The sequence below is a fragment of the Lampris incognitus genome, chromosome 6 (genome assembly GCF_029633865.1).
Source record: "Lampris incognitus isolate fLamInc1 chromosome 6, fLamInc1.hap2, whole genome shotgun sequence".
Classification (NCBI taxonomy): domain Eukaryota; kingdom Metazoa; phylum Chordata; class Actinopteri; order Lampriformes; family Lampridae; genus Lampris; species Lampris incognitus.
In genome coordinates this window covers 62,609,198-62,630,908 of record NC_079216.1, presented here as the reverse complement: position 1 = coordinate 62,630,908, position 21,711 = coordinate 62,609,198, and the positions used below count along the sequence as shown (strand labels likewise).

Here is a 21,711-nt window from a genome sequence, read left to right as displayed (position 1 = left end):
GTTGAAGTGTTTTCACACAGAACTGACTTCCACTCAGTATATTGAAGCAGAAATTGAATAGTGTGTATGCAACTATTTGATATTTTAAGAGCGATAGACTTCAATAGAGCAAGAACCACAAACTTGGACCCAACGGAACCCAGAATTGTTAGGCTATGCAACTGTATAAACAGAGTCCTAATCAGACAGTGTGCAGGGGAAGAAAACTGACTGGGATCTGACACAAGGGATGTGTTAGCCATTGAAACAGTAAGCACCATGTAGAGGCTTGGCTTTTGACGAAAAGGCATTTCTACATAGATATATTTCAAATTCAGATTAAGAAGCTTCACAGGCAGCTCATGAATGACTTTGTTGTTTGCACATTTCATTTCGAGGCTCTACCTTTTTTTCCATTTCACTGCACTCGGGACTTGTACTTGTGTGTATGTGAAAAATAAAACTCTTGAATCTTGAAAAAAACAAAACTATTGAGTGGTTAGGATATTTACTTGGCAATGTGTGTGATTGTCAAAGTTACTACTCACCACTGAGACGTGAAAACGCCATAGAATAACGTGTCCTTCCAGCGCTCTGCACTAGGGGTCAGCACAAACATGTCCTGGATAATGTTGAAGGGGAAGCCATCATCCGGCAAAGAGCACAAGAGCTGGGCTTTGAGGAAGGTGGTCCATTTTTTCTGCAGAACTCTCTCCCCTCCTTTGTCACCCTGCAACACAAACAATGTTCTGCTGTTGACAGCCGTAGCAGGTATAGCCGGTGCACAAGCATACAAGACAAACCGTACTTTGAACTGTTGAGATTGCTTCGCTGCTGTAGAAGCACTTTTAAGCAAGAAGACTTAATGGGACCTCAAAATTTGTCGTAAAAGCATGAAATTATATGTTACATGTGCTATGTTTTTCCACGGGATTATGATTATGCTCGAGCACCAAAATGAAAACGGCCACCACTAGTCAATAATGATGGTCCCAAAAAGGCACTTTTCTCTTTGACCACCATTTAAATTCAACATGTTATAGTATCTAAATTATCAGTTTTTAAGGCCATTTAGGTCCTAAAATTCATTTGCAATTGCTTGATTTGTTCCTACCAATCGTATTTTTATAGCCTATAAATGAGATTAATAAAACCATGATTACCAGCTGTAGATAGTATGCCAAATATACATGTCAGTTACATGGTCATAGTGACGTGAATGACGTTGTGAAAGAAACTAGGAGTACATTAGTTTCCTCATCCTTTTTTTGCATGGTGCACAAAGGCATCTGCATTATTTCATTAGAACATTTTATGGTAAGAAATGTTTAAAGCTGCAATCTGTGACTTTTCTCACCATTTTATCAATTACGCTGGACAAATGATCAATACTGCTGCAGAAAAATGTTCCAATACAGTTCATTGTAGAAGGCAGGGAATAGACCTGTTGCAACTGGTTTACTCTGACTACAACCAAGGTGTAGCAGCCATTGTCACCCATGTGTCATCAGTCCACCAGTAAATAGTCCACGCCCATGTAACAATGGCACCCTCAGACCAAAGCAGTCTCATCAAAATATACTGTAACATTGTTCTACAGAAATATTGATTATCTGTCCGACGGAAACACGGTCACATCGGCATCACTTTACAGTCTTTTTTTCCTGCTGGGGTGGTTTGCTGCTGCACCAGCTGGTGTGACCTGACCAAAACATTTCAACAGCGGTATACAGAGACTGGAGGGTGTCTCCAACCAGTTAGTATTATGTAACCTGACTCTGTGACCCGGATGGCTAAAATTATTTATTAAGGAAGAAAAGTTGTGGATTTTAATAACTGTCCCTTAATGTTAACATCAATGAAATCTGCTTTCCACTTAAGTCTCTGCAATACTTAAATTAATAATGTGTAACATTGATCAGCCAAAATGAAATCATGATCTTTGTTATTTTTGAGCTCATGTCCTGAGTTATTGCCACTGTACTGAACTGTAAAATTGCTGAAATATTCAAAAGCCGGTTATAATCTAAGGAGTGAAGCCTATATTTAGGTGATGGTAGCGATGAAGCAGACAGTTCTTGTTACCCATAATCCATCTGTGAGCCAAAGATGCCCTGCGGCTGTAATTCAAAATTTCGTACTTGGGTGCAACAATGCAAAAGTCCAAGATGTTTGAATGGGCGGCGCTGTTGTCAGCGGCTTTCAGTTTTTACTACAGTTCCCTGCTTTGTATACTTCCTTCATGGCAACGGAAGCGCCGTGCCTGCACACGGAGTTGTTTGATTTGACTTAATTGAAAAACGTTAACCTCCCACTGAAAAACCCTACCAAGCACAATCAATTGTACCCATAACATAGAAATATCCCGAGGCCGTAGACTTTTAGGTCATGAAAACAATGCACATCATCACAACTGGCTGGGATGAAGAAAAAAAATGCTGGGGCATCGGGGAGGGCAAATGCTTTTAAATGAAAGAAGAAATAAAGGGCATTGCCTTCTGCATGTCAGGGACCTACACATGCAGGGTAATTTGGCTGCACGGCTCTTCTGATGGGAAATTCGTTCAAAACGAAAGCGACGCTTCCTCAGCCGACCTACCCGGGAAAGCTACTGCATGTGAGGTAAAACATTAATAATCACGAGGCTGTATACGTCACAGGGAGTTGTAAGTTATAAGGTAAAACATTAATAATCACGAGGCTGTATACGTCACAGGGAGTTGTAAGTTATAAGGTAAAACATTAATAATCACGAGGCTGTATACGTCACAGGGAGTTGTAGGTTGTAAGGTAAAACATTAATAATCACGAGGCTGTATACGTCACAGGGAGTTGTAGGTTGTAAGGTAAAACATTAATAATCACGAGGCTGTATACGTCACAGGGAGTTGTAGGTTATAAGGTAAAACATTAATAAACACGAGGCTGTATACGTCACAGGGAGTTGTAGGTTGTGAGGTAAAACATTAATAAACACGAGGCTGTATACGTCACAGGGAGTTGTAAGTTATAAGGTGAAACATTAATAAACACGAGGCTGTATACGTCACAGGGAGTTGTAAGTTATAAGGTAAAACATTAATAATCACGAGGCTGTATACGTCACAGGGAGTTGTAAGTTATAAGGGGATATAAATTATAAACCTACGCCGGCCATGGATATCTCACCGTCTTGATTGCGCAAAGGGGCGTGGGACTAAAAAGGGAAGATGAGCCGCTGTAGTGGCCAGATTGTCTGTGTACATTAACCCGCCGGGACCAGATATTCCCGTGTTATTTCACGGGCAGTGGGAGAAACACAAGTCACTCTTGGAATGCACAGAGGAATATATGAAAAGGTCCTAGACCGCATTAAAAGTCTTTTCCCTGTAGCTTCGTTTCAATGCGCAGTAACAGTACAGCGCAGACGCGGTGGTTGCTGTTCTGTTTATGAGCGCAGTAAAAAAAAAAATTAACAAAAAATAAAATAAAATAAAGTAACATAAAACAAAGTCTTGACACCAAATGGTTCCAAAAGAGGAAGCAATAAATGCAAAGTAAAATGCAGGCCATGAATGGGGTAAGCTGTTGTGGATATCTTAGTAACAATTAAAATAAATAAATAAATAACAGAAGCTATAGTTAAAAGAAGATATGCAATTATTGGTAATCTGCAGGATGTACCTCTCCCTCTCCCAGCCGCGTCCTGCAAAACATGATCATCTCCTCAGTCTTGTTTATCTTGAGAGAGAGATCAATACTGGGGGCTATAATGCAATAATAAATGTAATAGTAGTATTAGAGTTGTGGATGGCTGTGCAGTAAACAGGAAGTGCAGGGGGGACTGAATACATTGAGCCCATGTTAAGGGTTCATGTGGAGGAGGTGCTGGTGCTCACCCTCACCGTCGGAGGTCTGCCTGTCAGGAAGTCCAGCGTCCAATTACAGAGGCAGGTTTTCAATCTCGGTTCCCCGAGCTTGATAATGAGCTTAGAGGACACCGCGGCGTCGAATGCGGAGCCATAGTCAGCTTCTTCTTGCCCAATGTGTTTTTCTTCTGCAGATGACAGAGTGCAGCTTGGAGAACATCGGTGACGGACGTCGTCTGATGACCTGTTAGCGTGGTGGGGAAATTGCAGTGGGTCCAGAGTGTCTGAGAGGGAGAGGTCAGTTTGGGTTTTGACCAGCCACTCCAAACACTCCATGATGACTGGGATGAGCACAACAGGATGGTACTTAAGGCCGGAAATGATGGTAGTCATCTCAAAACAGAAGTGGATGACAAACGGGAACAAGGAAAGGTTTAAGCTGTCCATGAAGACGTCTGCCAGCTGGTCAGCACAGGCTTTGTGAACACAGCCAGAGGTCCCATCAGGCCAAGCTGCCTTATGTGAGTTCGTTGTTTTTAAATTCTTACTGACATCAGCTCTGGATATGATGGGCGGGCCGTCATCCCGAGCCAAAGGCATTCTCAGGTTTGGTACTGTTGGTCTCAAACCAAGCATGTAATGAGTTGAGCTCGTCGAGGACAGAGGTCGACTCCAGTGCAACATCGCTGGAACTCTTCTTTTTTTAATAGTTTGTGATGGTTCAGAATCTCCTCGGCATATTCAGTGTGTTCGAGCCACGGCAGTATGTCTCCATGTTTGTGACTTTTTGTGTCCTTAATGTCTTCATGTTATTTGTACCCGGATTTCGTGTGCACGGCCCCATCACTGGCTGTCCGTGCTTTGAACATAACGTGGATTTTACCATTTACCTTGAGTTTCTGATTGGGAAAAGTGCAGAATGTATTAATTGGAGGAAACGACGACACAGTACGGCGGGGGAAATTACACATGACCAATCCCAAGCATCTTTGGCAATTACTTGTAGTAGTGAGCCAGGGCAAATAATGAAGAGCATCCTTTCCATAGTCTCCCTGACTTATTCTAGTAGTTATGTCATTTCAAGCCTCTCTCTATCTGAACTGACTTCCAAGTAATTGAGGCAAATGTATTCTCGTCATTTATCCCCCGTGAAAGCATCCCTTTCAAAGGCCGTACAAATTGCAATGGACATGGCAGGAAGTAATGGCTTATTTCTGGGAACACGGACATTACGGCAAATGAGAGCACGTGATGTTTTGTTTGTTTCCAGCAGAACACTGTTTATCCGTCCGTGGCTAGCCTCGGTGAAGTGGAACTTTTATACTAAACACGTGAATAAACAACAGGAGACGGAGGACGCAGTAAACGGAACGAGTCAAATCCAGGATTTGGAGAGAGGGTGTGGGGCTTGAATTTAAGATAATGATCGATTTGGATGAATATCACTATACTAACCCACTGCAAGCGATACCACTACGTGGCCTGCTTTACTCTCCATTTGTTTTTGTTTGCCCCTCCCCCCCTTTTCTCCACAATTGTACTTGGCCAATTACCCCACTCTTCTGAGCCGTCCCGGTCGCTGCTCCACCTCTTCTGCCGATCCGGGGAGGGCTGCAGACTACCACGTGCCTCCTCCGATACAAGTGGAGTCGCCGGCCGCTTCTTTTCACCTGACTGAGGAGTTTCGCCGGGGGGACGTCGAGCATGGGAGGATCACGCCACCCCCCCTCCCCCCAAACAGGCGCCTCGACCGACCAGAGGAGGTGCTAGTGCAGCGACCAGGACACAAACCCACACCCGGCTCCCCGCCTGCAGACACCGCCAATCGTGTCCGTCGGGACGCCCGACCAAGCTGGGGGTAATGTGGATTCGAAGCGGCGATCCCCGTGTTGGTAGGCAATGGAACAGACCACCACGCCACCCGGACGCCCTTACTCTTCACTTTCAACCTGTATTTGTATTTTACATCTTCTTTGATTTGACTTAGTCTAGCTGCTTGGGCCAAAATCTTTGATAAAATGACTCCAAAAAGAGTCCGACGTGATCGTGTGGCGTCCTGGAGGGACGCGGTCGTCTCAAACTCGGTACCTTTGCAGCGGTAAGATGAGACGATGGCTATGCTGCAGTGTGAAAACGCCACTACAATAGCAACGATGCACAAGAGAACAGCAATCCACTGTCAACAGTCTGGGTTTTGTCTGACGGTGACTGACAGTTGGGCTCTCTACCACCCGGGGCTGTATTTCTGATACAAACAGAGGCCGTCCTGCCATTTTCTGACGGCAACATCGTCGCCGGCGCACACACCTGGAGGCAGCCATTTTCTCTAGCTGTGATGGATGCTAGAACACGTTAAAACAAAATGAAAAATATGTGCGCAAGACTGAAATCGCTGTTGGAAAAAAGAAATGGCTTCCTTTAGATTTTTTTGCACGGCGTCTGGATGGCTGCAGGGCCGGGACAGGAACGTTAAATTGCAAACGGCCATGGAGAGCAAGGTTACTGTACGCAGCCGATAATGGCTTCATGTCATGTGCTGGCCCCAGATCCCGGCTCTATTGTGCGTGTGTGTGTACCGGAGGTGGTGGTGGTGGTGGTGGTGGGGGGGGGGCGTCTGTCAAATCATGAAATAAATAAAATGAATTAAAATAAACATGAAAGGTGTCTTTGATGATACAAGGCACGAGCATCGTCGGCCGGCCAGCAGCCGTGGTTCAGAGATGGTGGAGGTGGCGAACATCAAACAAGTCAGCCAGCCTTTCTCATTCTCTTTCGACTGGGGTAAACATAATCCCTCTGACGCAGAGGTGAAAAGGAATCTGATCCGAGCACTGCAAAGCAATGTTTCTTTTACACGTTTGCAGACCATACACCGAAGGCAAAACCAAAACAAACAAAAAAACCTGAAAAATAGTCATATTTCAGTGTCCCGGGCTGTGGCGGCAATCTGGTTCTGCACAGGGTTTCTGTGCAGCAGAATCGGTTCTGTGTGCGTGCTTATGTTTGTTGAAATACGATAAGGAAAAGTGGGAGGAGAGCACCAGAAGAGGAAGGCCCGTACGGAGGGAAGCCATGTGTAATAGGAATGTTCTGTAACCGGAGATCACTGCCCGCAAAGATCACAAGCTGCTCGCATCATAGGAACTACACACACTGACATACAACACAGGCACGCCTAGGCCCCATACCCATACATATGCACAGATTCATGTCACAAACACAAACAAACCTCCTCTTAGCCAACTCGCACACGCATGCAAACGCGTCACATGTACACATACACAAACAAACCCCTCTCCCGCTCCGATAGATTCTGATAAAGTGAATGGGTCATGGCATCGGGAGGGGGTTGACCGGAATGGCTTGCTGAAGGCAAACAACCCGCTTAGACGGGCTATCTCCTTCGGAGCATCGCTCACCTTACACACGCGAGCTATGCGGGACACAATGGTGTTGTCAAAGAAATCGAACTCCTTTCCCACTTCGCTGAAGAAGAAGTAAACCTTATCGTCGTCGCCCACTAGGTTGCCCCTGGGCAGGCTCTCCTGGATGTAGGCAGAGCCAACAAAGGCCGGGTCTGAAAGAGCAGCAGAGGAAATGTACCGTCAGCCCATATCCACTCCCTACTCCGAGGAACAGAAACACCCCGGTAACAGCTCCGCGGCGCCACCGTGTTAAATAGAAAATCAAATGGCGACAGGGACGCCGCGGCGCGCGCGGCAATTTCACAGCTACAATTTCACATTTCGGGCAGGTTTATTTGACGTAAACAGCATAAGCATGCCAAGTTTATCTCGTTTAGGATATTATCATATATTAGATGGGTGTTATATACAGCAGAGGATATTTTAGTCTGGAAACCTATGACCTTACCTTGGAGCCAGTTCAGCGAGTTTTCTGTTTTTAGAGCAGTTCCCTGGCCGAGGCTCTTGTAAATGATGGGTTCGTTTCCTTGAAAATTACTCACAGTGCCGGCATACAGCTCTCCATCTGCAGAAAAATCAAGGCTAATCACAGTGTGATCCAAATGAGGACGGACCCCTGCGTCGCACACAGTAATGTAATTCCGAGGTTGTGTCCCCACTTATGTCTTCACTCCTACCCCTTGTGTCCAGTTCATTTGCTGATATCCGCCGTGCGCCTTCCGATATTTGGTGCGAAGTAAACTCAAATCAACAAACGTTAACTCCCTCACAGCCAAGAGTCACTGAAGGACCTACCAGCCATTATAGCAGTGGACTTGTATTCAGGGTTGAAAGGGCAGCGGCTGCGGCCATCCTCTGAAACAATCTCCCCGTTCTGGCTCTTCACCAAGGAAAAGTCTGCAGTGCTCTAGAGAACGAACACACACACACACACCACGTTCTTAGGCATAACGTTCATTTGGTCCTCTGCAACATTTAGTCCCAGATGAATGGTCCGTCTGCCCTTTTCAGTCAGTATAAACACAGGTCATGCCTTTACATTTGTACATTATTATGGATAGTAATACAATACTCTGAGGCAGTGTTTCCCAACCCCAGTCCTCAAGGACCCCCTATCCTGCAGATTTTCTTGGCAACCCTGAATAGGTACCTGTTTGTAGTTATTCAACCAATCAGCAATGAATTATGTCAAATGTTTTGCACACCTGGCATAATTAAGTGCTGCGAGATGATTGGTTGAATAAGTACAGGCAGGGCTACCTATGCAGGGTTACAATGAAAATCTGCAGGATAGGGGGTCTTTGAGGACTGGGTTGGGAAACACTGCTCTGAGGGATGCACAAGGGGGATTGGCAGCCTCTTCTGTGTACTGTACAACCCCACAATAAACTTTTTTTAAATTTCTATTTTGAATTCAGGCTAATGAGAGACTGTTCATTTTATCTCTGTGATCGGCGTTCTTGTCGGTACGAGAGCTACGAAGCAGGCCAACTACCAAACGAGGCTCCCTGTTACCTCCATTTCACTCCATCGTGTCCAAATAGAGCACAGGGGATATGGGCAAATGGAAAACTTGGGTGTTCAAAACCTAAATCTGATTGTCAGTCTTCTAACATGAGGAATATGTACCATCTTCAGCGCCTGAGGGACGGACGTCTCGGGGTTTCACATGCACTGTTGTGGAATAGGATCAGTATGAAAACCCAACAGATTTTAAGGCCATCGTACACTAGTGCCGGCTGACGCGAGTCAAGAACACTTGTATTCATGTCAATATAAGACCGCCACACCGGGGACATGTGGCTTTGAGTCAACTTGCATCTACTTGAACTGAGAATTCTCAGGAAACTGTTCTTATTTCCAGGTGTCGACGCTCCTATTTCTATGGGGGGGGGGGAAAAACGATTTTGGCTGTTTTTGCAGAGCTGTGCTAAATACAGTGACTTTTCATATTTGACAGGCTACAGCCGGCGCTTCCGGCACGCGCTACAAGCGGCGCTCGACGAACGTCATTTGAGCCGCCGCTGAAAGTGCTGGCCTTTATACCTCCGACAAGGGTAACCTGGAGGAACCTTACTGTGGAGAAGAAATGTGTCTGGAGTCACTAAGTCAGTGACTCAAGATGGCCGTTCAGATCTTGGCAGGGTAGGGCTACGCTCCACCGCCTCTCAGTTACAGCAGCGAGGATATATGATAGTAGGACATACTTACTATGTATGCACAGATGGGGCTGAAGGCATATGTTCCACACACGTATAGATGAGTGCTGTTCAGCCGAAGTAAAATCTTGATGTAGTTGAAGCAATCCGTCTGTTTAAGAAACACAGGAGAGTCTAGTGTTAGAACAGGCTCACGTTTGCCTTCCTTGCTTTTTTAAAATGTCTCCCCCTTTTTCTCCCCAGTTGTACTTGGCCAATTGCCCCACTCTACCGAGCCGTCCCGACTACCACATGCCTCCTCCGATACATGTGGAGTTGCCAGCCGCTTCTTCTCACCCGACAGTGAGGAGTTTCGCCAGGGGGATGTAGTAGTGCGTGGGAGGATCAGGCTATTTTCCCCAGTCCCCCCCCCCCAAACAGGCACCCCTGACCGACCAGAGGCGGCGCTAGCGCAGTGACCAGGACACATACCCACATCCGGCTTCCCCACCCGCAGACACGGCCAATCGTGTCTGTAGGGACGCCCGACCAAGCCGGAGGTAACACGGGGATTCGAACCGGCGAGCCCCGTGTTGGTAGGCAACGGAATAGACCGCTACGCTACCCAGATGCCCCCTGCCTTCCTTACTTTTTTGAGAACTACTTGGTTAATACACCCTGTCCTCCAAGCTACACCCTGAACTACACCCTGTCCTCCAAGCCAGTTTCCATATTACATAGCTGTAGTTAATAAATGAATCATCGAAAATGAATCATTTCCAAACAGGCCGCGGGACATTTGGCAGCGGTGACATAAACTAAGTACGGTGTAAGACACCGTGCTGGTTAGGCTGTGCAACAGGTCACCATGGGAGCCTCCTGTAGCAAATTAGGGGGCGCAGCCCGGGACCGCCACAGCCCGGGACGCGAACCCGTATCTCCCACACCGCGGGCGACGACGCTAACCAGTCGACTAAAGGGTCCGACCCGTTAGCGTCTACTTATCCGTGCCCGTTACACTCCCATTTCCCTGCCAGTTTACTCACTCACGAGTCAACATCACATCAGTGCCACATGTTCATCCCGGTTTACTTTCGAAAGAGCCGGCAGACGCGTGTAAGCGGTGGACGGCAGAGTCCTGCGAGATGTGACCAAGATGAATCTGAGAGAAAATGAGGAACGACACGAGGAAAACGGGGCGTGTGCCGTCGCTGTCGAGTGGGGAAAAAAGCGCAGCTTCCACAAGTCACCAGAGGGGGCGGTACATTTGCCTTGCGCGATTCAGCAACCGAAGGACGGACGAGGTCGACCTGGAATCTGAAAAACAGGGTGGTGTTTTCCTCACGCGTGAGCGTTGTGGGTGTAGCGCCGCCCGCAGTTCACTCGCCTGTAAATCTTTGCCTTTGAAACTGCACTCGTCCCTCTTGCCCTCCGGGGTGTTCCAGGTGATCTGCGGGAAGAAAAGTAAACGGCGTTGGTGGCGTAAGAAGAATAACCCAGTATTCCGAGTCCGGCTCGTGCCGGGCTACAGGTTTTTGTAGTGGTGCACTGCGTATCGTCCGCTGGAGGGGGAGACTTGTGCGTCCTTACCCTCCTGTGTAGCCTGGCTCTGCTGATGTCCGTGAGGTTGAGGGCAAAGAGGACCTCCCTTGCGCCCACGTAGAGCGCGCCGTCTTCTTTGCTGAGGAGAAGAGAGGTAAAGTTGAAGACGCCGTCGACCGAAAAACTTTTGGTCGTTCTCTCCTTTGCATCTGGGGGAGAGAGAGAGAGAGAGAGAGAGAGAGAGAGAGAGAGAGAGAGAGAGAGAGAGAGAGGAGACAAAAGGTATAAATAACCACCTGACTGCCTCCCGCTACATAGCATGGTAATGTCAGAATGCCATTAACATCTGCTGGATGCAGAACACGCCGAAGAGGGCGCTCTTCCATATAAAGTTCCTTTCTTTGCTCTGGTGTGCGTCCACATGTGCATGCGTGCACATGGGCAGGTAGATGTGTGAGTATATATGCCAGTGTGTCTTGTTGGTGTGTGAGTTTGTAGGCCTGTGGGGGGTGGGGTGGGGGGGTGAGCGTGTTTGTTAAATCAAATGTGATGTTACAGCAAGAGGCGCAGGTGTTTTTGTTTCCCCCCCCCCTTTAATCAGAGCCACCGGCACGCCGTGTCGCTAACTCACTGACAAGGCTTCCCCGGGCTGTGTTCTTGTTCCCATGGCAACGGTTTTGACCGATGCCGCTTGCTCGACGTCCACTCTGACCGCAGCACAGCGAGCTACAGCTAAAAACAGAAGGGCTGGGCCTTCCCGCGAATGCAGCGGAATAAAGCCTCTGCAGGGGGCGTCTGTCTGTGTGTGTGTGTCTGTGTGTGTGTGTGTGTGTGTGTGTGGGTGTGTGTGTTGGTGCACGTCAGATAGACGAGGCTCGGCGTTTTCGGTTTTTTTTTTTTACCGAAAAACACCCAGATTTTTAAACTGATTTTCACCCGGATTTTATGTTTCCGCGGCTCCAAAAGTTGTTCCTGTTCGTGCGAGGTTACGTAACAGTGCCCTCTTGTGGCGAAATCCGGCATGCTGGATGGCTTTGAAAAATAAACACCGAAAACACCGAGCCTTGCAGATAGATAGATAGATGGATAGCGATAGGGCGAGAGAAATGGGAAGGAGAAAAACAATCATTCTCTCGTGAGGGGTACTCTGCTCCAGCCATACTGGCACTTCTTAGGAGCTTCCTTACAACAGGAGTAAAACCCCCGACTCTCATCACCGCCGGCTTAAGGACCGATACACCAAGTAACTGAATGAAGAATGGAAGCCCGGAGGCTTTTCTGTGGCGGCCTGGCGCTCAGCGCTTCGCCTTAAATGTACGTGAGCGTAGACAAAGCTGCAGATCACTAAAGCGGTAAAGGCGGGTAGCTTATGCCAACGTGAACACCGAAACCACCCGTGAACACCGCAAGAGCACCCGTTAGAAAATAAAAAAAGGGGTCAAGGTTTGCTTTTTTTTCCAAAGCTATCATTTACAGTCGTCATTATATTCTGCAGATTATAATTGCAACGTGCAGCATGGCACCCAGGGCACCTATGACCTGATATAACCTCACCTTGGAGGATAGGTAGAGCGGGACGAGAAGACTTTCCTCCCCTCGGAAAAGGCACACATTAATAGCAGAGCATCACCACAGCAACAGGGCGTCGTATTCTGGTTAAATCTGTCCCTGGAACCACAAGAGGATCTCGTCTACAGACTGTACAAAGGCCCATTGGGTGCTCTCTCTCCCTCTCTCCCCCTCTCTCTCTCTCTCTCTCTTGCTCTACCACCGGACATAAGGAGTACTGTTCCTTCGCTGTGGCACTCCCCCCTTTTTTTTCCACCTCCTTCAGAGCCTCGGGCAAATTAAGTAGTGATTTACACAGACAAAGACAAAGGCCCAAGTCTTGAAGCAAAACGTTGGTCTTGAGATGTTTTCGCGGAAGATAACAACCTAGACTACAATCCCCAGGAGTCAGCTCGTGGCCTTCGTACCCACGGACCACAGCTAACGCTGGAAACAACGGGGCCAGTTGTTGTGCGCTATTAAGGAGATCCATGATGGCTTGAAACGTGACGGAGCTTTCCGTTCATGATTTAAGGCAAGCGTAAATCAGCGCTGCATTTATAGCGTCAGTATACAACGCCGTGTTCTCATATCTAGGTACCCCGTCATTATTCATCACTGTTTACATAACGGGGTCCCTCCCCGGTCGCATAACGTTTGCTGCTTATCCGTCTTAGTGTCTTAACTTTTTGCAGGTTTGCCGTCCGATAGCTTCTTGCCAATTTAAACAACATGTCAAAGGCAAACATGAAAGCATGCTATAAGGATATACGTATCGCATCAGATTTCAGTACTCGTATAAGAGTTGCATGTACTAATGCCTTAATTTTGTTGACAGTTTTGGGGAGTAATCCTCAAAAGGAAATTCCTAAAAAAAAACAACACGGCTCAGAAGAAAACCGGAGCAGTTTCAGGAAAACGAATGACTCGCAGGGGTATTTCCATATCATCCCAAGCCAGTGCGAGTTCACATGGTTTGGGAGGTTATGGAAGGATGTGGAGGTTATGGTTTCTCTATCGGGAAGGATCTGGACAATAGCCCAACAAAGTCTATCAATAAATGGTGCCTCTATGGATGATGCTGAGTCGGTGGCTTGAATAAATGGCAACATATGGAAAGCTTCTGCAGAGCAGACACAGCTTTGAAGGGAAGGGCTATAAAAAAACTTGGGATTTATTTGAAGGCTTGGTCTCAATAATATTTATAGACGAGTCGTATGGGGGGGGGCGATGCACAGAGAATGAAAGATGTCTCGAGCTTGAGAATATGTTTTAATTGTTTATCGTCAAAATGCTTCAGGCAATTCATTGTGTTTGTCCATGAAAAAGTTTGAAGTGCTTCTGGAGCAAAGCGGATGCTGCACAGCCTGGCTGGTATGCGGAACCAACTCGCCCTTCAGACGCAGTAGATAATGAGTGGGCAACAATGTAGCCATCACAATCATGATGCCAAAACTAAGATGGAGTAACTGTTGGAGGTCACGTGTTGGAGTGTAGACTATTACAAAGCTAAGTAAGATGCATCATTTGAACCCGGGGCAACTCTTCCGGCCTCCACAAGCACCGCATCTCTCAAGGAGCCCAGTCGGGTCATGTGAAGCTGAATCCCGGAGAAGGGTGGTCCCATGACAACACACCTCCAGAAATGCCATGTCGTGTAGAAGGAAAAGAGACAGAGGCCATTTTGAGGGATAACGGATTACATCTATATAGCGCTTTATCTAGACACCCAAAGCGCTTCACAGTCAAGGGGGGAAACTCACCTCAACCTCCACCAATGTGTATCACCCACCAGGGTGATGCAAGACAGCCATTTTGCGCCAGAATGCTCACCACACATCAGCTTGAGGTGGCGAGGGAGGAACCATTGAGCGAATTACACGGGGGGGGGGTTGATTAGGTGGCCAGGTGGAGAGAGCCAGGTTGGGAATGTTGCCAGGCCAACCGGGGAACCCCCTACTCTTTGCAATTAGTGCCACGGGATCTTTTAATGACCACAGCGAGTCAGGACCTCGGTTTAACATCTCAGGACAGCATCTCCTACAGCACAGTGTCCCCATCACTGCACTGGGGCATTGTGATTTTCTTTGTTGTTTTATCAGGACCAGAGGGGAGACTGCCCCCTACTGGCCCATCAACATCACTTCCAGCAGTTTTCCCAGGAGGTCTCCCATCCAAGTACTAGCCAAGCCCATACCTGCTTAGCTTCCATCATTCAGCAGAACCAGGGTACATGTTGGTACGGCTGCTGGAATATATGTAAGTACTTGTCGAGTAGTGAGTATCTACCGGAGCAACAGAGAGGGACTATCAGAAAAGGCAGCCAAGCGGGCACCATGGAACTAATGTGGCGGGTATCATGACCAGGTTATCCTCACTTTGTTGGGCCCCACTTGAAGCCCTAGGCTTTAAGTGTAATACCAACAGCACATCATGGCTCCTCACTGTATCAGAGACACGTCATCACTTCAAGTCCCTAACGCCCATTGAAAACAAAACCAAGACTCTTATAAGCAAGGTTTAAATATGACAAACTTTGGGGGGGGGGTTTATGTGTAAACCTTTCTCACATGCTCAAACCCGTTTTGACCATCAACAGGTTGACGGCTTTGCAAACAGCTTGCACAAGTTAGAAGTCACTGAAAATAAGTGTTCGGTTTTTCTCTTGAGGAAAAAAAAAAAAGAGAAAACTGAGTCAACTGAGTCTAAAGACATTTTGGCCGGCACAGCCTGATATTTCCCAGTGAATATCAGGGCATATTCATTGCCTTCTTGCACCTCATGGACCTGGCTTCTAACCCACTCACTCACAAACAGATATTTAAGGCTCTATTTTTGGGAAACTGGGCGAAGGCACCGGCGTAGGTGCACATGGGTGTGTCGAATCTATTTTTGGCGAATGTGGTGACCCGAGACACAAGTGCTGCCCTGGCACAGCGTGGCGCAGTAGATAAAGGGGTTGGACTAGGATGAATATATCATCAACAGGTGGACTTGCTTCGACTTGACCAATCAAATCAGCTGCTCTCATACCCTTCACATGCACCGCGGTGCAGCGTATTGCCATTTTAGGAATGGATGACGAGGGACGTCTGTTGCACCCGCTCTGCATTACACCTCGATTAACTTGAAGTTAATCAAGGTGGTGGTAAATTCTTTCTCTGTAGCGCCGCCCTATAGGGAACATGCATTTGAAGCAGCACGCAAGATATGAGGTTCAATTCGTGCCAAAATTGTGTCGGCATGCGCAACTGTCCATGTCGACTGAACATGTGACAAAACAGTTGTCTATGTCAAGTCAACCTTTACACTGTACTTCTGTCATCTTGTTGCCTCCCTGTCATTTGATTTGTCATTCTGCATGTCATCCCGATGTGTCGTCCACCCTGTCCTCTGGCTGTGTTGTTGTGCATGTCATCCTGATGTGTCGTCTGACTGTGCTGTTGTGCAGGTCGTCCTACTGTATCGTCCTTGTTGTCCTTGCCGGTGTTGTTGAATGTCGTCGTAGTCCAACTGTGGGCCTGCTTCCCAGAGTTTCATATTTTCGTGGGCCATATTCAACAGTCTGATAAGGCTACCTCTGCCAGAATCAAGTTTGGGTTTCTTAACTTTTTCTAGCCTAAATACTAATACTTATTATCATTATTAAATCATGGTTATTTTATTATATTATAGGAAGGGGTGAGGCCTGAGAGTATTGTGATATGCTAAGACTCTATCAGCCCTATTAAGCATTACAAGTGGGATGTTTACATGCAGGCGGCACATTTTGTACAAAATAAATCTTTGATCTTCAGTCTCGACCCAGAAGAGTTTACATGGGTTCCGGCACATGCTTGGATGGAGGGGAACCAAATGGTAGAACCACTTGTGAAACAAGCAGTTAAATTACTTTTATAGACGTCAGTAAAGATTAATATTATAGGAAAAGTATCGCGCATGAGCTGGAAATGGACAATAAGAAAATATTTGGGTGGCTATTTTTTAACGGCCACGAAACCTCTGCCTTGCGATTTGTAATGCCTCCAAGAGAATGTCCATCCCAAAGCCCATGCTGTCGCCAAGGGGATCAGTTCTGCCCTGAAGGTGTTGGTAAACCAGGTTTTGCAGAGCCTCAGCGATGAGTTGCACCAGCTGGTCTTCACTAAGCCTGGTCCTAACTGCTGAGTCGGTCTTTGTTAAGACTGCTTGGTGGCATGAAGGGGACCTACACTATATATATACATATACATATACATACACATATATATACACATATATATATACATATATATACATATACATACATATATATATATATATATATATATATATATATATATATATATGCCATTCAAACTCATTTATTAACCACAATATTTTTTCTGTCACTATCCATGAAATAAACAGAATAACACAGTTGAATATAAATAGATACCGGCATAATATTGGATTGCTGCTTAGCATCTCTGATAGGCTAAAGGTAGGAATCCCTGCGACTGATGCAAGCGCTCAATTGATCGATGAGGTGTAGGCTAACCTACTGTTTCTATGACTTGTTTTATTATCTATTTAGCCAATTAGCCAACTAAATTTAGCTAACTTATTTAGGAAATCCAAACTTGATTCTGACAGAGGTAGCCTTTGCAGATTGTTGAACACGGCCCACGAAAATATGTAAGTGTCTGGGAAACAGGCCTACAGTTAGACTACTATGACACTCAACACTGTCAAGGACCGCGAGAATGATACAGTAGGATGACAATCACAACAGCACAGTCAGACGACATCGGGATGGCATGCAGACTGACACAGTCAAATGACAGAGAGGACGAGGCATCTGACCGACATGCACAACAACACAGTCAAATGACAGGGAGGACGACACATTAGGATGACATTCAAAACAGTCAAATGACAGGGAGACTGCAAGATGACAGAGGTACAGTTTAAAGTTGAACTGACATGGACAAATGTTTTGTCACGTGTTCATTTGAAATAGACAGTGCGCGTATCGACATATTTTGGCACAAATAGAACCTCATACAATGGGGGTGGCCAAGTTAGCGCAGTATCCACTAAGACTACAACTAGAGCAGGTTGTCCAGTAACTGGAGAGTTGCTGGTTCGGTCCTTGGGTCCTACCGGCAAAAATGTCGAGGTGTCCCTGGGTAAGACACCAAACTCCGAACTGCTCCTGATGAGTGGTTTGTTACTTTGCATTAATGACACCGCCATCGATGTATGAGTGCGTGTGCACGTGGGTATGCGAGGCATTAATTATAAAGCACTTTGGGAAGAAGCGCTATATAAATGCAGCCCCTTTACCATTTAAAACCGGGCAGGATATTAACACAGGGCAGCCTTGTTTATCTAAATGTGACCACTACATCAACCAGGGTTTGAGTTATGTGGGAGCCAGTGGGAGCTGAGCTCCCACAAGCAGTCTGAGCTCTCACGAAAGCAGTAAAATCATACATCTGTGGCGGTCACTAATACATTACCAACAACCATTTTTTAATCATAAATAATGCATTTTTCAATGTAACGAGTATTATGAACGTCAACGAGATAAACGGGCTAAAACAAACACGTTTTCCCAAAAGAACTAAACGCACCGAGAGAGCGGGATAACGTCACCTTCTTAAAATAATGGCCTAAGTCATATTTTCAAGTTTTTCAAAAAACAGAAGAAACTGAAACTGAAACAAAACTTTGTCAGCTCATTCTGGCAGGGAAGGAGCCTGAGCTGGTGTGCGAGGTGGAGCGGTGCCAACTAGACGTAGAATAAACTGACACAACATTTGTCAGTTTATTCTGTTTTTTGAAAAACTTGAAAATATGACTCAGGCCATTATTTCAAGAAGGTGAGGATAAGCTGCTGGATAATGGAATAGGAACGGGATGACAGTATGGCTCCATTTCACCACCAAGCTGCCGTGGGGCGCAGGAGAATATTGCGTGAACGATGCCTGTTGAGCGCTACATGTATCAGCCAACATTCTTTCAGGCTATTGAAACTTTGTTGTTGCAATATCACAGACGTCTCAGCAAGTTTGTTGCAATCTACTTGATACAGTTGTTGCAAGTAGCTGAAAGTGTTGGACCACATAATGAGCATTGAACCCTCTCTCTGTCTCTCACGGAAAGCACACCCGTTAGGCTATTATTTATTTATCTCTGCCCCTAACGTCAGTTATTTTAGACCCCCGCAAAGCTCTCGAACCCATAGATCAACACATTTTGCGCTCGTGTCTCTTCGGTTGCGCCTACTGTATCGGGGAACTCATCTCCGTTATGTAATTCCTATCTGATTGCATCACCGTGATTTGGGGACTGTATGTGATTCTGCACTTTCTGAATTAGTGCATTAAGGACTCGCGATGACATAACGCTGACGGTGACAAACCAGCTACGGAGGCAAACGTTCGCTGAAACGAACCACGGGCAAATAAACGAAACGTGGCCAAGTGTCTCATTACTGCTGGAGCTGCATGACTCCTTTTGGTTTGCGACTCCAGATCTTCTTTGCTTTCCTCCGGCAAATTGGGAATGATGTGATTTGGCAGGCACAAATTTGCACAACGTTTCCTTCTGACGCCGTAAACAGATTTACGTGTGCGGAAGGAAACTCTGTTGTGACACGCTCCCCCCTGTACCCTGCAGTGTGTTCTATGGGTCACGATGATCGCGACCATGTCAAAGCCTTAATTCGTGCTTTTCGGAGTCGTTAAATAGCTCCACGGTCTTTATAACTAACAGCCTCGATAAACTGCATTCTCCTCGGTGTCCTCCCAATGTTTTTTGTACAGGATAACTCCTATAAATACATGCATATGCAATGAAGCCGAGGCATCAGAACGTCTGACCCACCCGTTCCCTCCTCTCCTTTACTGCAGGACGCCCATTGCATCCTCACAGTAAATCTCGACAGCGGATTTGTAACACCGGGCGGGTGTTTAGGGAGTGGAGCTGACCCTTTGTGTCCTCGCTAGTCTGTGTGCCGATACTGGATTCAACTGGTGTCGAGCTACAACTCTGCTTGGCACTCTAACCGCTAACTCTCCTGCTGCATCTGCATGTGCCGAGGCGCTGCATCCCCGCTCCAGACCTCTAATCCCACTTCCTGGAGCTGGAGAGAGAGAGAGAGACGCTTTTGTGTGTGCTCGGAGCATTTCCTCTAACCCCAAGTTGCACCAGCATACAAGTGCTTAAACACATTAACAAGCGCATTAACTCACACTGAGGGGCTCGCTCAACCTCCTGGCAGATGTAAGCAATATGAGATCATTACCATCATTATGTAATTAAATGTAATTTTTGCAAATGACACCGATAAGTGGCTTGAAATACCCAGTCCTGCCTGCTGTGGTAAGCTATTTATAGGGTAAATTAATTGCTGTCATCTTTAAGGGAAGCCTTCGGAGTTTGTTTTTTTTGTGTGTAGTGGATTTCCCAAAGGGTCTCAGCCTCAAAAAGTAGCTAAGTCAATCAAAACCATGGACCCCCACCCCCATAAAAGGACAAATGCAGAGCAATAGGATACGTCTTCTGATGTGACAGATCTAAGTAGCTCGTTTTGTACGGCAACCATATGACAGACGGAGTCGATCTGTGTTCCCCTACGAAGAGTTGCCTGTATCAGCTTTCACCGCTGCGAGGTCACGAGGACTGACGACTCGGAGACTTAATTAAAAACACACGTTCCCCCCGTTGGTTCAAAATTATGGAAAACTCGAGGGAAACAGAAGCAGAAATAAAATATCTTTAGTGGCGCATCAGTACTTGGCAAATTACTTGTGTAATGAGTAAATCCAACTGCCCTTACAACAGGGGAACGACGACCCGTCTCCTCGTGCGAGGTAAAAAGGAACTTAAAGTACAACTGTATCGCATAATTACCCCGCTCAGAGAGGGAATAGGGGGCGGACTTATCTCAAGAATCGCTCCTGACTAAAAGGGATAAGTGATTAGCAGGGCATAACACCAACCCTGCCGCGAGTCTCAAACGGTATTAAACTGCAAAAAAAAAGAAAAAAAAGATTCTCATTACATCACAGCCCCTAACCTGCTGTTAATTGATCACAGGTTCTGTTTTAATTTAATCAATTTCAGTTTCAATTATGTCGTTCTATTTAATTATCACGTTAACTTTTTTTTAAATTTGTATTCTGCTTTACTTGACTTGCCTCCGGGGGCTCCGGTTTCCTCCCCCGGTCCAAAGACATGCAGGCCAGGTGGCTCGGCCGTACCGGACTGCCCCTAGGTGTGAGTGTGTGGGCCCTGTGATGGCCTGGCGGCCTCCCCAGGGTGCCTCCCCGCCTGCCGCCCAGTGACTGCTGGGATAGGCTCCAGCATCCCCGCCACCCCAACTGGGCTCAGCGGCTTGGCTAATGGCTGGATGGATGGACTCTGCTTATTCACGTTGTCTGTTTCTGTCTTTTATCCTTATCCAACCTGTGAAGCGCACCCCATCGTGTTTTAATGTATGAAATGTGCCACGTAAATAAAGTTGTGACGGATTACGTCAGGGCAGAAGTCAGCTCAGTGATCTACTGTAGACTCTACTGGTGGCCAGCTGTTTCAGCCCGACGACCCCTGTGCCCTGTCTTTCTTGTTCCTGCACTCTAATCATCTGCACCCGGAATGGGAAAAGACGGATATTGGGTGTGAAATAAAGGCACAAGTTGCCAAGAGGGGCCAGGAGGAAGAGCGCACAGCGCAACACGATGAATCGACACCGGCGTCGGAGGAGGGAAGCGGCAGTTTGTTTAATGGAGGGTGTCGGTCGGCCGACTTAGGTTAGGCTTGTGACGGCGAGGACGGAAAAGGAAAGCGGTGAACACCGTAGATAGTGGTACGTGGCCGGAACGAAGCGACAAGGCCGGTGTCGTGTCTACGCCGACGTGTGCATGCTTGCAATCCTTAAAAGTGTGTTGTTTTGGAGCGGAGCGGTTAACGCCGCACAGCTCTGATGGATATTTTGGAGGGACGAGGGGAAGGTTAAGCCTAGGGTAAACCTTGAGCCTTGCCCACCGCGCCAATGTGATTTCCTGACATTATCCACACCACACAGCGGACTTAATAAGCCTAAATCGTGTTATGTTGGTTCTTAGAAGCTCCTTAAGGGGTAGTGGTGTGGGAGAGTGAACCCGAGAAGCTGAAGGACAGAGACCGAGGCATCTGGACTGCATTAAGACAACAGGCCAAGAGGGGCCGTTCAACAGGGGATTCATTAGCCGGGCTGCGAGC

The 21,711-nt window shown here is 46.8% G+C and overlaps 1 protein-coding gene across 1 annotated transcript in view; it reads right to left on the bottom strand.

Moving 5' to 3' along the window:
- sema4ba (sema domain, immunoglobulin domain (Ig), transmembrane domain (TM) and short cytoplasmic domain, (semaphorin) 4Ba) overlaps nucleotides 1–21,711 on the bottom strand; it is a 51,523-nt gene that overhangs the window by 6,405 nt on the left and 23,407 nt on the right. The window contains exons 3-9 of the mRNA XM_056281480.1: nucleotides 10,981–11,141; nucleotides 10,778–10,840; nucleotides 9,464–9,562; nucleotides 8,048–8,159; nucleotides 7,701–7,817; nucleotides 7,247–7,404; nucleotides 528–709 (exon numbers count right to left, since the gene is read on the bottom strand). Coding sequence (XP_056137455.1) covers nucleotides 528–709; nucleotides 7,247–7,404; nucleotides 7,701–7,817; nucleotides 8,048–8,159; nucleotides 9,464–9,562; nucleotides 10,778–10,840; nucleotides 10,981–11,141 — 892 coding nt within the window. The remainder of the gene's footprint in view (nucleotides 1–527; nucleotides 710–7,246; nucleotides 7,405–7,700; nucleotides 7,818–8,047; nucleotides 8,160–9,463; nucleotides 9,563–10,777; nucleotides 10,841–10,980; nucleotides 11,142–21,711) is intronic.